Source organism: Tamandua tetradactyla, chromosome X, assembly GCF_023851605.1.
Source record: "Tamandua tetradactyla isolate mTamTet1 chromosome X, mTamTet1.pri, whole genome shotgun sequence".
Lineage (NCBI taxonomy): Eukaryota > Metazoa > Chordata > Mammalia > Pilosa > Myrmecophagidae > Tamandua > Tamandua tetradactyla.
In genome coordinates, this window is record NC_135353.1 from 154707512 (window position 1) to 154724781 (window position 17270).

A 17270-nucleotide genomic window follows, 5' to 3' on the forward strand; every position below is an offset into this window, starting at 1 on the left:
GCTCTGTTTTCTGGGGAGAAGCTAAAGATGAATTTCAAGCATAGGGGATGGCTAGAGGTTAGGGGAATGGTTAGGGATGGAGTCGACAGGAAGTGAGGTCACAGAGGTGCAGGTCAGGAAAGTGGGTTCTGGAAGGGCTTTGAGGGCCTAGGCTCTGGGGACTGATAGCTGGAAGGCATAGGTCCATCTGGTTCCCGTAACCTTTGCCTTGCGCTGCCTCAGTCGTCCTGGCGTGTCCATCTGCACAAGGCTGGATGGCCCACGAGACCCTTAGCGAGCTCCAGCCCCTGCCTGATAGGCGACCTCCAACCCCTGATCTTCAACCTCTGACCCTCAACCCCTAGGACCCCTGGAATTCGAGCTCCGCCTCCCGTCGCCCAGTGCGAGCTTTCCTTCTGGGCGGACAGGCGCAGGCGCTCTGGCGGGAGCGGGCGGGCGCCAAGGTGCGCAGGCGCTCTGGCCCGAGCGGCCCGGGCGGGGCACCCTCGCGGGCAAGGAGTTGTTAACTGGGGTCGGCGCGGGGAGCGGGCTCAGCGCGAGGCCGCTGAGAGTGGGCGGGGCCAGGGTGGGGGCTAGGCAAGGCGGTTCCGGAAGGAAGTAGTTCCGGGTCTCGCGGCCCAGCTGAGGGATCCATGGTAACGCTGCCGTGGGGGACGTCGGCAGTGTAAGGGGTGAGGCCCGAGTGGCCAGTGGCGGCGGCGGCGGCGTCGGCACCGGTGGCGTCGGTGGCGGTGACCTCCCAGCTGGTGAGCGGCCCTGGGGGGCGGGAGGGGCGCGGAGTCCCTGGCCGGCGGGGAGGGTGTGTCCGCCTCCCGGGAGGGCGGTTCTCCGTGTGGCTGGTGGGGCCGTGGGGAGGAGGCGGTAGCCGGGCTCCGACTCCCCGAGGATGGTTCCCCTGCGCCCCGCAGCTCGCTTGGCCGGCGCCTTCCTTAGGCACGACGACCCTGCCACCTGCCGTCGTAGCCCGGTTCCTCCGCCATAGTCCAGCAGGCTGCGGCCCCCGCGGCTCCGAGCGTCTACCATGGCGGGGGTGCGCGGTGTCCGCGGACGGTGCCCTTGTCCCTTAGGCGGCCCCGGACGCGTCGCCTGTGGGACCCGAGCCGAGAAACCCCTGCTTTGTCCTTTTGCTGAAACGCTCCCTCCCCGACGCGGCACCTTCCTCTGGTGACGTCAAGAATGAGTAGCGAAAGCTGCCCTTTATCCTGTATTACAAAGTAGAACTTGCCTTTTTAAAAACATATACTGAAAATTGGCGCATCCCGTGTGCTTCCTGGGGCGTATTAGGGAACTGGGCCAGTCACTGTCAGGATTGTCCTACCGGCAGGTCAGGAGGGAAAGCAGTGGGAGAGAAACTTATCCTCTGAATGTTTTCCTAAGGAGATACGTTTTAGAGCTTCCTCTTAGGTGATTGCTTTTTCTTTTCAGGGATAAATTAAACACCACGGGTAGAAATCAGAAAGGTCTCTTAAACTTCTGGCCCGTCAGCCTTTTTACCATTTTTTCTGAATGTGAGCAGGTTCAAACGAAAGGCTAGGATTTGAAAAGTAAGGGTCTTGGTGGAAATTCATGATTGCTGTATTTTTCAGTGGTGTTTTAATGGTAATTGTATAGTGATGCTTTATCTTTTAATGGTATTTTAATAGTATGGCTGTAAAAATTTTCTTTCCAAAGCCCCGCTGTCCCCGACCCCCACCAAAAAAAAACCTGTTTAAATGTCTTATTAAAAATGTAAGACATATATACACAAAAGTTCTGTAATATACAAAATAACCACGAAGAAACTACCATTTCACCATTCCAAATAATCATTGTTGATATTGTTACACCCCCCCCCCCCGTCTTTTTCTATGCAGAGATGAATAGTGAATTTTTCTAAAGTGGATTCTCTTTTGTAACCATTCTTTTTCTAACTACCTAGGATGCCGTTACATAGCTGTAATAAGTTTAAAATGGACTATTCCCAATTTTTTACTACTTGAACACATTGTTGGATAAATGTAAAAGCCTTTGAATATCCATGATTACTTTCTTAATATACATTCATTCCTAGATGATGGAATTGTTGGGCAGAGTATGTACATAAAGGGTTTTTTTAAATGTGTATTGTTCAATATCCCTTTGGAAAGGATGTATTATTTTGCACTCCCGCCAACAATATGTGTGTCCTTTCCCACACCCTAGCAAAAGGCAGAATTTAAAGCTTTCTATAGAAACACTTTTGGGCCATTTATGCTTTTCTCTCCAACCAAGTACAGGTATCCTTCTTTTATTTCTCATATTTTTTCTTATTTGTTGATAGCAATTCAGTTTCTCGTCTTTTATTTCACTCTTATTGATATAGTAAAGACTATGAAAGTTTATCTAGACAAAAGCATAATAGAGTGAACAGGAGATTTAAAGTCAGGATTTTCTTAAGTTCCATTATATGTGATTACCTTATACAAGTCACTTAACTTTTTTAAGGGACTATTTCCTCAGCTCTGAATTAAGGATTATAATATATTGCCTTACTGTACTTTTCTTACAGGATGGTTTTAAGGGTCAAATAAGACATTAATGGAAAGTACATTTAAACATAGATTTTATTGCTCTTATTGCCATCTTGTAAAAATTTCAGGGCACGGAAGGATCTTAAAGTTCATATATATATATATATATTTCTTTTTTTTTTTTTTTTCATAGGCAGGCACCAGGAATCAAACCCGGAGGGGTTTCATATATTTTTAAAAGTAAATTTTGAATTGAAAAAGCTATTTTCTCATACCTTTTGCCTTCTTATTGTTTCACTCTTTAAATTTGGAGTTTTATACTGCTGCTCTAAATTATATTCAAAATGATACTGGATTGATGAAGCAAGGTGAATGAATGAATCTGTACAGATGTTGAAGGAGCAGATATTGGAAGGTGCTATTAAGGTCTGAAGGGAACAGATAAAAAGCTAAATAAAACATAATTCTTTATCTCATGATAAATAAAACATAGTCTTTGTGCCCTACAGGTTACAGACAGCCCAGACAGCTAGAGGGCATAAAAACTGCTTTCCAAATTTAGATGGCAATTTTAGATGTGATGCAGAATGTCAACTATTCTCTCCTGTGCTAAAGTCCAGTTCTGCTGACTGAGCAAGTGATGGGCAGTCTCCACAGGGTCATCTTTCTGAAGGTAGGAGTGGCAAGGTAGGGAAACTATTTGTATTGGAGCCTGAGAACCTGGATTCTAGTTTCAGGTCCTCCACCTGGGGCAGATTGGTTAACCTTTCTGGCACTTGGTTTCTTCACCTATGAGGAGGAGGTAATTCCACCTTCCTTAAAGGCTTGTTGTGAGGATTAAATGAGATAGTATTTGTAAGACACTTGGTAAACCAGGAAGGATCATTCTTATCTACTGAAAACAGCATCTCCAGGAAAGAAAATAGATCTGGTCCAACTTTGTATTCCTAGCCCTCAGCAGTCACTGATACCTAATAACCTTTCCTAAATTAACATGGAATGTGACCACAGATTAAAAATTCAGTTTAGACCAGTGAAGAAGATAATATGGAAAAGTAGAATATTGGGCACAATTGACTATATTATTTGCAGTTAATATTAAGGACTCAAAGGAAACATTAAGCTCATTAGACTGCCAGTCATCTTTACTATGTATGTCATTCTGCTTTAAAGCCCCAATGCCAGACAAATTAACAGTGCCCTTCTTATCAACAGTCAACGTACTCTAGTTGCTCCCATTTCCAAACTTCCTCCCTAAACCCCTCATCTGGTTCCAGCTGCTCCTCAGTTTCTCTTTGTAACTTCCCTACCAGACTGTTTAAAGGGGTTGTCTAAAATTGACTTTCACAGTTTCCTGACCCATTTAGTCTTCAAGCTGTACATTAACACTTATCATTCCTTTTATTTGACCTCTATGTAGCATTTATTGTGAAAGACTACCTTCTTGAAACATCCTTTGATTTCTGAGATTCTACATGCCAGGGTTCCCTTCTTACAGGCTGTTCTTTCTCAATCTCCTGTGCTGGTTCATCTTCCAGGAAATATTGGTGTTCCTACAAGATTGATCCTTCTTGTGTTATCCTGTGGAATAATTTATAGAGCATTGAAGCTATCTGGTATTTGAAGGTAGAATTCCCTTATGAAGCTCTCTGGGCCTAATGCTTTTTCGTAGAATATTTCCTTAACTTTCTCTGTTTCTTCTATGGACAGTGGTCTTTTTAAGCTTTCTAATACTAATGGGATCATTTTTGGCCATCTGTTATTTCTCTAGGAAATTATCCTTTTCATCTGGGGTTTCAAATTTATTTGCATAAGGTCTACAAAGTAATCTCTTAGGATTTAAAAAATTTTCCTCTATTTTATTGATTATTTCCCTCATATCATTTCTTATTTTGTGTATTTGTGCTTTTACCCTTTTTTACTTGATTAATTTATGTAGTGGTTTATGTATTAATTTTTTTCAAAAACAAAATTTTAAATTATTAATTAGATCTAATTTTCTGTTCTTGGTCTCATTAATTTATACTTTTATCTTTATTTCCTTCATGTGCTTTCTTTTGATTTTCTTTGCTATTTTAATTTTAGGGAGAGGGGTTTAAATTTAATTTATTATTTTTAATAGAACTTATGTTTTAGGGCCATTTTAGATTTACAGAAAAATTGTGCAGAAATAAGAGGGTTCCTTTAGACTGCCCCCCATGCAAACCCCACAGTTTTTCTTATTAACATCTTGCATCAATATGGTGCATTTGTTACAGTTGATGAACCTATATTGATATATTATTATTATATAAAGTCCTTAGTTTGCTTTAGGGTTCATTCTTTGCATTGTACAGTTCTATGAATTTTGACATACATGTAATGCCATTTATGCACTATTGCAGTATCATATACTCTGCCTTAACCTATGATACAGTATCATATTCCACTGCCCTAAAAATGCTGTGTGCTCCAACTGCTCATTCCTCATTCCATCCCCCTGTACTCTTGATAACCACTGATCTTTTTGCTGTCTGTATAATTTTGCCTTTTCCAGAATGTCATATAGTGAGAATGACACTATATGCAGATTTTCAGACTGGTGTCTTTCATTTAGCATTAGGCTTTTAAAGTTCTTCCATGTCTTTTTTTTTTTAATTAACAAGCCAGCACAACATACAAACACAGACATTCTTAACATACAAACATTCCATACATGGTGTACAATCAGTGACTCACAATATCATCACATAGTAGTATAGTCATCACCATGATCATTTTTTAGAACATTTGCATCATTCCAGATAAAGAAATAAAAAGAAAAAAGAAAAAAGAAAAAACTCATACATACCATAACCCTTACCCCTCCCTCTCATTGATCACTAATATTTCCATCTACTCAATAGATTTTAAACTTTGTTCCCTCTGGTTTTTTTCTACACCCCTTACCATTCTTTTTTCATTGATCCCTATTATTTCAATCTACTCAATTTGTTTTAACATGTTTCCCCTATTATTTATTTATTTTTAAATTTATTTATTTTTAATCCATATTTTTTACTCATCTGTCCATATTGTTGATAAAAGGAGCATCAGACACAAGTTTTTCACAATCACAGTCACATTGTGAAAGCTTTATTGTCATACGTTCATCTTTATGAAACATGGCTACTGGAACACAGCTCTGCAGTTTCAGGCACTTCTCTTTAGCCTCTCTAATATGCCTTAAACTAAAAAGGGGATATCTATATAATGTGTAAGAATAACCTCCAGGATAACCTCTCAACTCTGAAATCTCTCAACCACTGATACTTTATTTTGTCTCATTTCTCTCTTCCTCCTTTTGGTCTAGAAGGTTTTCTCAATCCCTTGATGCTGAGTCCCAGCTCATTCTAGGATTTCTGTCCCACGTCGCCAGGGAGGTTTACACCCCTGGGAGTCGTGTCCCATGTAGAGAGGGGGAGGGCAGTGGGTTTGCTTGCTGTGTTGGCTGAGAGAGAGAGGCCACATCTGAGCAACAAGAGAGGTTCTCTGGGGGTGACTCTTAGACCTGATTTTAAGTAGGCTTAACCTATCTTTTGCAGGGATAAGTTACATATGAACAAACCCCAACATCAAGGGCTTGGCCTATTGCTTTGGTTGTCCCCACTGCTTGCGAGATTATCAGGAATTCTTCAAAGGGGGCAGTTGAATTTTCCCCCTTTCTTGCCATTCCCCCAAGGGGACTTTGCAAATGCTTCTTTATTTACTGTGCAAATCACTCTCTCCATGCCTTTATGTAGGTTGATAACTCATTTCTGTTTATTGCTGAATAGTACTCTATCGTATGGTTATACCAGTTTGTTATCCATTCACCTATTGAAGGACATCTTGGTTGTTTCCAGTTTTTGACAATTATTAATAAGGCTGCTATAAACATTCATGTGCAGGTTTTTAAAATAGCTATTCATTTAAAAAAAAAATATTTTTGTTGACAAATCTTCACAAACATAACGTCCATACATGGTATACAACCAGTGACTCACAGTATCATGACATAGTTGTGTATGCTTCACCATAATCTTTTTTTATGAAACATAACCACATATAAACACAATCATTCCATTCTTGTTATATAATCAATAACTCACAAAATCATCACAGTTATGTATTCATCATCATGATCATTTCTCAGAACAGTTGCATCAATTCAGAAAAAGAAATAAAAAGAAAACAGAAAAAAACTCATACATACCATACTCCTTACCCCTCCCTTTCATTGATCACTAGCATTTCAATTTACTAAATTTATTTTAACATTTGTTCCCCCTATTATTTATTTGTTTTTTAATCCATATGTTCTACTCATCTGTCAAAAGGGAGATAAAAGCATCAGACACAAGGTTTTCACAACCAAACAGTCACATAGCAAAAGCTGTATCATTATGCAATCATCTTCAAGAAACATGGGTACCGAAACACACCTCTATGTTTTCGGGCAGTTCCCTCCAGTCTCTCCATTACACCTTAACTAAACAGGTGATATCTATTTATTGTGTAAGAATAACCTCCAGGATAACCTCTCACGTCTGTTTGGACTCTCTCAGCCATTGACACTTTATTTTGTCTCATTTCGCTCTTCCCCCTTTTGGTCGAGAAGGTTTTCTCAGTCCCTTGATGCTGAGTCCCAGCTCATTCTAGAATTTCTGTCCCACGTTACCAGGATGGTCCTGGTAGTCATGGGTAGTCTCCCAGGGTAGACACCCCTGGGAGTCATGTCCCACATAGACAGGGGGAGGGCAGTGAGTTTCCTTGTTGTGTAGGCTGAGAGAGAGAGGCCACGTCTGAGCAACAGAAGAGATTCTCTTGGGGGTGACTCTTAGGCCTAATTTTAAGTAGGTTTAGCCTATCCTTTGAGGAGTTAAGTTTCATATGAACAAACCCCAAGATTGGGGGCTCAGCCTATTGCTTTGGTTGTCCCCACTGCTTGTGAGATTATCAAGAATTCTCCATTTGGGAAAGTTGAATTTTCCTCCTTTCTCACCATTCCACCAAGGGGACTTTGCAAATACTTTTTTATTTACTATTCAAATCCTTCTGGGATTTATTGAGGCATCACTCTGGTCAAACCTACAAAATCTCATGCCCTACTCAAGGTTCCATGTAGTTATGGTGGTCAGTTAAGCTGTCCACGTAAGTTATATTAAGAACTGCACTGCTCAAAATATAAATTTTGTACCAAATAAACATTGTTTGCTTTAGTCTCACACATAAGTTAAAATTTTAAAATATGAATTGCCATCTATTTTCAAGACCCTACATTATTGACATTCCTTTCTTCTTTCTCATGCAAAACATTTTAAAGTTTGTATATTTAGTCACTATCATACACTCTAGGGATTCCTAGATTATACCATCTCAGTCTTTATCGTGTATCTTTCCTTCTGATTTCATTTGTGCCCCAGGCCTCCTCCCTCTGTCATTCTCACATTCAGCTTCCTTCAGTGTTCTAGCATTATTGTATTACAGTTAGGTAGTATTGTACTATCCATTTCTGAATTTTACAGTCAGTCCTGTTGCACAATCTGTATCCCTTCAGTTCCAGTTACCCAATATCTACCCTATTTCTATCTCCTGATGACCTCTGTTCTTAACTGAAATTATCCAAGTTCAATCCTTAATGTCAGTTCATATCAGTGAGACCATACAGTATTTGTCCTTTTGTTTCTGGCTAATTTCACTCAGCATAATGTCCTTAAGGTCCATCCATATTGTTACGTACTTCATAACTTTGTTCTGTCTGTCATGGGCTACCATATGATCGTCTCAGACTTTTCCTTCTAGCTGCTCCAGAATGTAGGAGGCTAGAAGGCTTAAATATTTTTTTTATCACCACAATCGACTTTTTTCCTTTATTTTTTGTGAAAAATAACATATATACAAAAAAATCAGTAATTTCAAAGCACAGCACCACAATTAATTGTAGAACATATTTCAGAGTTTGATGTGGCTTACAGTTCTACAATTTTAGGTTTTTACTTATAGCTACTCTAAGATAGAAATTAAAAGAGATATCCTTTTACTTTCAATCTATTTGTATCCTTGTTATCTAAGATGAGTCTCTTATAAGTAGCACATAGCTGGATTATCTTTCTTAATCCATTCTGCCAGTCTGTATCTTTTAATTGGTAAATTTAGTCTGTTTGCATCTATATAATTGTTACATCTTCCCATTGAATTGTCCCCTTTATCACTATATAATGACCATCTTTGTCCGTTGTAACTGTTTTTGACTTAAAGTCTATTTTATCCAGTGTTATTATAACCACTCCAGCTCTGTTTTGGTTAATGCTTGCATGAAATATTTTTTTCCAGCCATTCACTGTCAACCTACTTGTATCTTTGATTTAAGATAAGTCTCTTCAAGACAACATATAGTTGGTTCATACTTTTTTATCCATTCTGCCAATCTTTGCCTTTTGACTGAAGTGTTTAATCTGTTTATGTTTAAAGTCACTACTGATAATACAGGTCTTTCTGCTGCCATTTTTCTATTTAGCTTTTTGAGTTATATACCTTTTTTTGACCCTCACTGCTGTTAAAGCTTACTTTCATATTTTGCTTTCTTGTGTTGTACCGTATTAAGTGCCTTCTCATTTCTATCTAGATATATTTTTCAGCTGTTTTCCTTGTGATTACCATGGTGTTAAAATTTAACATCCTAAATAAATAACAATCATATTTGGTTTGATGCCAACTTAACTATCATGCACATATACTTTTCTCATACCCTTCTGTCCCCGCACCACTTTTTGTTCTTTTTACCACTTATATCTTTGTACATTGTATTTCCAAAAACCTAGATTTACATTATTTTTTATTCATTTGCATTTTAGCACTTGTAGGAACTGAGAAGTGGAATTACATCCTAAAACAATATACTGCAATAATACTGGCATTTATAATTCCCCAAATGCTTATCTTTACCACAACTCTTTATTGGTTTATGTTTCTTTGAACCACTACCTAGTATCCTTTAGTTTCAGTCTGAAGAAGTCCCTTTGACATTGCTTGTAGGGCAAGTCTAGTGGTGATAAACTCCCTCAGCTTTTGTTTACCCAGAAATGTCATAATCTCCCTCATTTTTGGAAAAGATTCTTGCCAGATATAAAATTTTGGCTAGCAGCTATTTTTCTTCAGCATTTTAAGTATTTCAACCCGCTGCTTTCTTTCTTCCATGGTTTTTAATGAGAAATTGGCCCTCAGCCTTATTAGGAGTTCCTTGTATGTAACATGTCACTTTTCTCTTTGCAGCTTTCAGAACTCTTTCCTTGTCCTTCGCATTTGAAAGTGTAATCAATATGTGACAGGATGTATTTTTCTTAATGTTTATCCTGTTTGGTGTTCTCTGAGCTTCTTGGATCTGCATAATCATTTTTTTCCCCCTAAGTTTAAGGAGTTCTTTGTCATTGTGTTTTGTTGTTGTTGTTGTTTTTGTTTTTTTCCATATGGGCAGGTGCTGGGAAACGAACCCAGGTCTCCAGCATGGCAGGTGAGAACTCTGCAACTGAGCCACCATTGCCTGCCTGTCATTATGGTTTTTTTTCTTTTTTTCTGTTCCTTCTGCCCCTTTCTCTCTTTCTTCTCCTTCGGGGACTCCCGTAATGCATATATTGGTGCACTGATAGTGTCCCATAGCTGTCTTAGGCTGTTTTCACTTTTAATATTTCTTCTTTCTTTCTCCTCCTTGGCTTGACTCATTTCAAATGTCTTGTCTTCAAGTTCATTGATTCTTTCTTCTGTCAGCTCCATTCTGCTCCTGAAACCCTCCTGGGCATTTTTTTCATTTCAGTTACTGTGGTCAGCAACTCCATTAGCTCTGTTTGGTTCCTTTTTAAAATTTCTGTTTCTTTCCTTAGACTCTAATATTGTTCATTCATTGTTTTCTTGAAATCCTATAGTTCTTCCTTTGTATTTTCCTTCATCTCCTTAAGCATTTTTAGGGTCATTTTTTAAAAGGTTTTGTTCGGTATGTCCACATTCTTGTCTTTGTTGGTGTTTTCTGTATTTTTATCCTCTTCCTTTGGATGGGCCATCATCTCCTGTTTCTTTGTCTTGTACTCTTGTTGTATACTGTACATTTTATATTTTAAAATGTTAACTCTGGAACTTATTCCCTGAGATGTTGTTTCTTGGTTTTGTAACCAGCTGGTGATAAGATAAATTTTCTTGAGCTTCAACTCTCCTATTAGGAAGGTCTGCCTGAGGTGAATGCACTGCGCAGGGTTTTCCCTGTCTTACTGGGTCTCTGTCTTGTCCTGGGCTTTTGCTTTTTAGTTGTTTTAGAATTCCCCTGTTTACTGGGGTTTGGTTGCCCCTTCTGTTTCCCAGGGGACAAGCGTCCCTCTCCCAGGTATCTGAAGTTGGCAGGCCTTTGTCCCAGACTGTCTGCCTCTATAAATTTTTACACTCCTTTTATTGTCTCATGCTGCTTTTGCTTGGGGGAAGTTTCAGGGAGCATAACCCCAGGAAGGACTTTCCCAATTCAGTCTTTCCCAGCCAAAACAGGGCCAGGGACCCACACAGGGGCCACAGACTGGCTCCAAAGTACCTTGTGGGGGATTCAGGAAGGGTGCCTGAAGTTTCTCCAATGGTCCCCCAAAGCTGAACTTTATTGGCCTGCCTAGGAAATGCAGCCCTTTGGCTAATTGTCTCCCTCAGCCCTGAGGAGGCCCTGTGTCTTTAAATCTCTACTGCCTCTGCCCTGGCCAGCAATGGTTGAAATAATGACTGTTGCTGCCTTTGTCAGTGCAGGGTTGAAACAGTGGGTATCACGGCCTTTGCTGTGGGGTTGAAACAGTAGCTGCCTTCAGAGCTGGGGTCTAGTGATCCCAATTTGGTAATCAAAACCTGTGATAAGTGGTCCTTTGTGCACACTCCAGGTCTGGGGAAGAGAATTTTTATGTCCCTTACTGTCCACATTAGCTAGCCAGGGACTGGATCCTGCAGTCACCTGCTGTGAGAGTGGGGGATCACTCCAGTAAGCTGCTGTAAGGAGAGAAAATGGTTCTTTACCGTAATTTCTATGCCTCTTCCTCCTGCTCTCCCTGGATGCTATACAGTGTTCTTCTGGAGTTTCCAAATAATTGTTTCATACTGTTCCTGTGTGTTTAATAATCATTTTGGTGGAAAAATTGAGTCCCAAAGCTCCCTACTCCACTATATTCCCTGGAAGTCCTTCCTGCATTCACTTTTAGGGGTTGCAGTGGTGAGGTGAGCGGTAAGGAGAAACCAGCAAAGGACACAGAGGAAGGTTAAAGAAGTAGAAGGCAAACCAAGAAACTAGTATTCTGAAATCCAAGTGAAAACAGTGCTTCAGGGATGAAGATTTAAGTGGATAGACTGTCAAATACTACTGGTAGATCAAGGAGGAGGAGGACTGAGAAGTAATCATTGGATTTAGCAATATGGATTTCGTTAGTGGTCTTGACTAGGGCTAAGTTGTGCAGTGGTAGGGCAGAAAGCCGGATTGTAAGGAGTCAAGCAAGATTAGGAGAAGAATTGAAGGTAATCACTGGTATACAGGCAGCCCTTTTTAGGAGTTTAGTTGTAAAGGGAGAAATATGTGGTCTGTGCATGGTGGCTGTATGATTCATGGGCCCATGGCAGTAATTTTGAAAGCCACCAAAGGGTATGAGTCCAGTAAATTAAGAGCTACTTAATTATAGTTTCAGAACTGAGGAGGACTTACGAAATGAAAAGAATAGCTAGTAGAGAAGATTATACCCTAATGACGTATTTTTAAAATTCAATTCCTAGAGCTACTGCTTTCTTCTAAAGACTAAGGAATATTTGAAAAAAATCAAGTTTTGAATTGCTTTTAAAAATACACGTATGGGCAGTGTGATGGTAGCTCAGTGGCAGAGTTTTCGCCTGCCATGCCGGAGACCCGGGTTCGATTATTGGTGCCTGCCCATGAAAGAACAAGCAAACAAACAAAAGAATATACTTATTGGACATTTTTTGTTATAGTACAAAATAAACAAAATAAACATCTAATGGTTAATTAAGTTGTATATTTTTCTGGTGAAGTGTTAAGCAATTGGATATTATAATTGGAAATTCAAATTCTTATTATCCAACAACTTTAAAGGTCAGGATATACCATCAGGGCTAAATATTTTTACCGTGATTATATGAAGTGTTTATGTACATGGTGGAAGATGGGAAGATAGTAGTGGCTGTGTTTTGATGGAGGGTGGGTAATTTTTTTCTCTTTTTTGAACTTATTTTGTAGTTGCTATCAGACATTATTCTAGGTGCTTTTCCTAGTTTAGCTCAGGGGCCAGCAAGCTACAGTGCATTTGGCCTGCAGTGCCTGTTTTTGTATGGCCCTTGAGCTAAAAATGTTTTTTGCACTTTTAAATAGTTGTTTGAAAAACAAACAAACAAAAAAGATGGGTTGCAGACCTTATATGGTCCACAGAGTTTTAAATTATTACTGTCTGGCCCTTTACGGAAAAAGCTTATTGATTCTTTAGGTCACTTTATCTTTACAACATTCCAATCAGGTGGGTCCTGTTATTATTACTCCCATTTTACAGATGAGGAAACTGAGGCACAGAGTGGTTATGTAGTTTTTTCTTCTTGGCATTCACTGTGATTCAGACCAGACTGTAGGCTCTTTCTGCAAACTTGCTAATACTATGTTTCTTTGCAGAGTGAAGAGTGAATATTGCTCACATGTCAAAGGATGGCTCGGTCACGGTCTAGATCCCCTAGGTGGAAACCCAGGTGAGCAGTTCTTATCTTAGCAGAATAAGCTTAGATTTGTGATGGGATGGTACCGGTCAAGACCTATTTTAATAAGCTCCTAGGACCTGATTATTCACAATAGGTGCTTTTTAGTGGTAGAGGTTGTACTTTTAAATTTGAAGAGCTAACAGCTTTTTTTATTTACCAGCAGTAGCTAGAATTAATCCATAATAAAAAGAAATGCAATGACCACAGCCAAGGAGAGTGAGAGATATCGTAAGGGTGATACATTTTTTGTAATAGTCAGTGATTTAGAACTCTTCAGTGTGTTTTATTTTCTTTCATAATCAGAATGTTTGAAGAAATTGAGGGTTAGGAAGTACAGAGGTCCCTATTTGTTTATCTTCTTCACAGCAGAATAATAGAGTTTTGAATGATGCAGTTATAGTTCAGTGATCCTCTCTGCTGTCATTTGTATAAATAGTATATATAATAAGATGTGAATGATTCAACTACTGTTGTAAACCTACTAAAGACTGGCAGGTGCTAGGAATGCAAAGGCAAGGATAACATGTGATATGGCCTCAGCAAACATACAGGTTGGCTGGGGAGATTGACACTGAAGCCAAATAGAACACAGTGTGAAAAGTGCTATACTACTGATTGGGGTTCCTTGGAGTCACAGGGAGGGAATAATTAGTTCTGCTTTTGTGGAGGGAAAAGGGGATACTTAAAAATTTTAAAAAAAAAGATTTTAGCTAGGTATTTAAGGATGAGTAGATGTTTTTTTCTTTAAACATATCAACAAACACGAACATTCTTACCATGTGATCATTCCATTCTTGATATATAATCAGTAACTCACAATATCATCACATAGTTGTATATTCATCACCATGATCATTTCTTAGAACATTTACATCAGTTCATAAAAAGAAAATAGAAAAACTCATACATACCATACCCCTTACCCCCTTCTCATTGATTGCTAGTATTTCCACCTGTCTAATATATTTTAGTCTTTGTTTCCCCTATTTTTTTCTATATCCCTTATCACTCCCTTTCATTGATCACTAGCATTTCAATCTACTAAATTTATGTTAACCTTTGTTCCCCCTATTATTTATTTTTCTATTAATTTTTTTAAACATAACAAACACAAACATTCTTACCATATGCTCATTCCGTTCTACATATATAATCAATAATTCACAGTATCATCAAATGGTTGTATATTCATCATCATGATCATTTCTTAGAACATTTATATCAATTCAGAAAAAGAGAAATAAAAAGAAAACAGAAAAAAATTCATGCATACCATATCCCTTAACCCTCCCTTTCATTGATCACTAGCATTTCAGTCTCCTAAATTTGTTCCCCTTATTATTCATTTATTTTTTTAAAAATTTTTTATTAATTAAAAAAAATTACAAGAAACACAAACATTCCCAACACGTATACTCAGCAATTCACAATATCATCACATAGTTGCATATTCATCATCATGATCATTTCCCAGAACATTTGCATCAATTCAGAAAAAGAAATAAAAAGACAACAGAAAAATATAACAAACAGAACAAAAAAATTTTACATGCCATACCCCTTACTGATCCCTTTCATTGATCACTAGCATTTCAAACTAAATTCATTTTAACATTTGTTCCCCCTATTATTTATTTTTATCCCATATGTTCCTCTCATCTGTTGACAAGGTAGATAAAAGGAGCATCAGACACAAGGTTTTCACAATCACACACTCACATTGGGAAAGCTATATCATTATACAATCATCATCAAGAAACATGGCTACTGGAACACAGCTCTACATTTTCAGGCAGTTCCCTCTAGCCTCTCCATTACATCTTGGATAACAAGGTGATATCTACTTAATGCATAAGAATAACCTCCAAGACAACCTCTCGACTCTGTTTGTAATCTCTCAGCCATTGACACTTTGTCTCATTTCACTCTTCCCCCTTTTGGTCCAGAAGGTTTTCTCAATCCCTTGATGGTGGGTCTCAGCTCATTCTAGGGTTTTTCTCAATCCCCTGATGCTGAATCTCAACTCATTCTGGGATTTCTGTCCCATGCTGCCAGGAAGATCCACACCCCTGCTAGTCATGTCCCACGTAGACAGGGGGAGGGTGGTGAGTCTGCTTGCTGTGTTGGCTGGAGAGAGAGGCCACATCTGAGCAACAAAAGAGGTTCTCTTGGGGGTGACTCTTAGGCCTAATTTTAAGTAGGCTTGACCTATCCCCTGTGGGGTTAAGTTTCATATGAACAAACTCCAAGACTGGGGGCTCAGCCTATAGCTTTGGTTGTCCACACTGCTTGTGAGAATATCAAGAATTCAACTTGGGGAAGTTGAGTTTTCCCCCATTCTCACCATTCCCCGAAGGGGACTTTGCAAATACTTTTCCACTCACTGATCAGATCACTCTGGGATTCATCGGGGCATCACTCTGGACAAACCAACAAAATCTCATGTCCCATACGAAGTTCCATGTACTTAAGGTGTTCAATCAACTATCTACATAAGTTATATTAGGAGATGCACTAGTCAAAGTGTAGATTTGTACCAAATAAACATTTTTTGCTTCAGTCTCAATTTCAATTTAGTTGGAATTTTAAACTATTAAGTACCATCTATTTTCAGCACACTGCAGTAATGACATTCTTTTGTTCTTCCTCATGCAAAAACATTTTTTAAATTTGTATGTTTAGTCACTATCATTATACACTCTAGGCATTCCTAGATTACACCATCTCAATCTTTATCGTCTCTTTCTTTGTGATTTCATTTATGCCCCAGCCCTCCTCCCTCTATCATTCTCATATGCAGCTTCATTCAGTGTTTTAACATAATTACATCACAGTTAGATAATATTGTGCTGTCCATTTCTGAGTTTTTATATTCAGTCCTGTTGCACAATCTGTATCTCTTCAGCTCCAATTACCCAATATCTCACCCTATTTCTATCTCCTGATGGTCTCTGTTACCAAGGAAATATTCCAAGTTTATTCACTAATGTCAGTTCATACCAGTGAGACCATACAGTATTTATCCTTTTGTTTCTGGCTAATCACACTCAGCATAATGTCCTTAAGGTCCATTCATGTTGTTACATACTTCATAACTTTATTCTGTGTTACAGCTGTATAATATTCCATCTTATGTAAATGTCACAGTTTGTTTAGCCAACTGTCTGTTGATGGACATTTTGGCTGTTTCCATCTCTTGGTAATTGTTAATAATGCTGCTATAAACATTGGTGTGTAAATGTCCATTTGTGTCCTTGGCTTCGTGTCCTTTGAGTAGAGACAGCATATAGATGGGTCCTGTTTTTTAATCCATTCTGCCAGACTATGTCTTTTGATTGGAGAGTTTAATCCATTGACATTCAGTGTTATTACTGCATGGGTAGTACTTTCTTCTACTATTTTGTCTTCTGGATTTTATATGTCATATCTAATTTTCCTTCTTTTTACCTTTACTCATAGTCTTCCTTTCTACACTCTTCTCCACACCTCTCTCTTCTGTCTTCATATCTGTCTGTAGTGTTCCCTTTAGTATTTCTTGCAGAGCTGGTCTCTTGGTCACAAATTCTCTCAGTGATTTTTGTCTGAAAATGTTTTAATTTCTCCCTCATTTTTGAAGGACAATTTTGCTGGATATAGAATTCTTGGTTGGCAGTTTTTCTCTTTTAATAATTTAAATATATTATCCCACTGTCTTCTTGCCTCCATGGTTTCTGCTGCGAGATCTGCGCATAGTCTTATTGGGCTTCCCTTATATGTGATGGATTGCTTTTCTCTTGCTGCTTTCAAGATCCTCTCTTTCTCTTTGACCTCTGACATTCTGATTATTAAATGTCTTGGAGTATGTCTGTTTGGATCTATTCTCTTTGGGGTACGCTGCACTTCTTGGATCTGTAATTTTAAGTCTTTCATAAGAGTTGGGAAATTTTCAGTGATAATTTCCCCCATTAGTTTTTCTCCTCCTTTTCCCTTCTTTTCTCCTTCTGGGACACCCACAACATTTATATTCATGCGTTTCATATT

General features: G+C 38.9%; 1 protein-coding gene across 6 annotated transcripts in view; it reads left to right on the forward strand.

Annotated features, from left to right (window-relative positions):
- Positions 1–420: 420 nt before the first annotated feature.
- BCLAF3 (BCLAF1 and THRAP3 family member 3) overlaps positions 421–17270 on the forward strand; it is a 123810-nt gene continuing 106960 nt past the window's right edge. Inside the window, exons 1-3 of one of the 6 annotated variants that reach the window (XM_077145210.1) lie at positions 564–746; positions 2999–3162; positions 13168–13241. In XM_077145210.1, the coding sequence (XP_077001325.1) occupies positions 13201–13241 (41 nt within the window). In that variant the 5' untranslated portion in view covers positions 564–746; positions 2999–3162; positions 13168–13200. Of the gene's footprint in view, positions 444–563; positions 747–1249; positions 1325–2998; positions 3177–13167; positions 13242–17270 lie in introns of those variants that run through there. The other 5 variants (XM_077145207.1, XM_077145205.1, XM_077145208.1 and 2 more) reach the window with 5 other exon arrangements.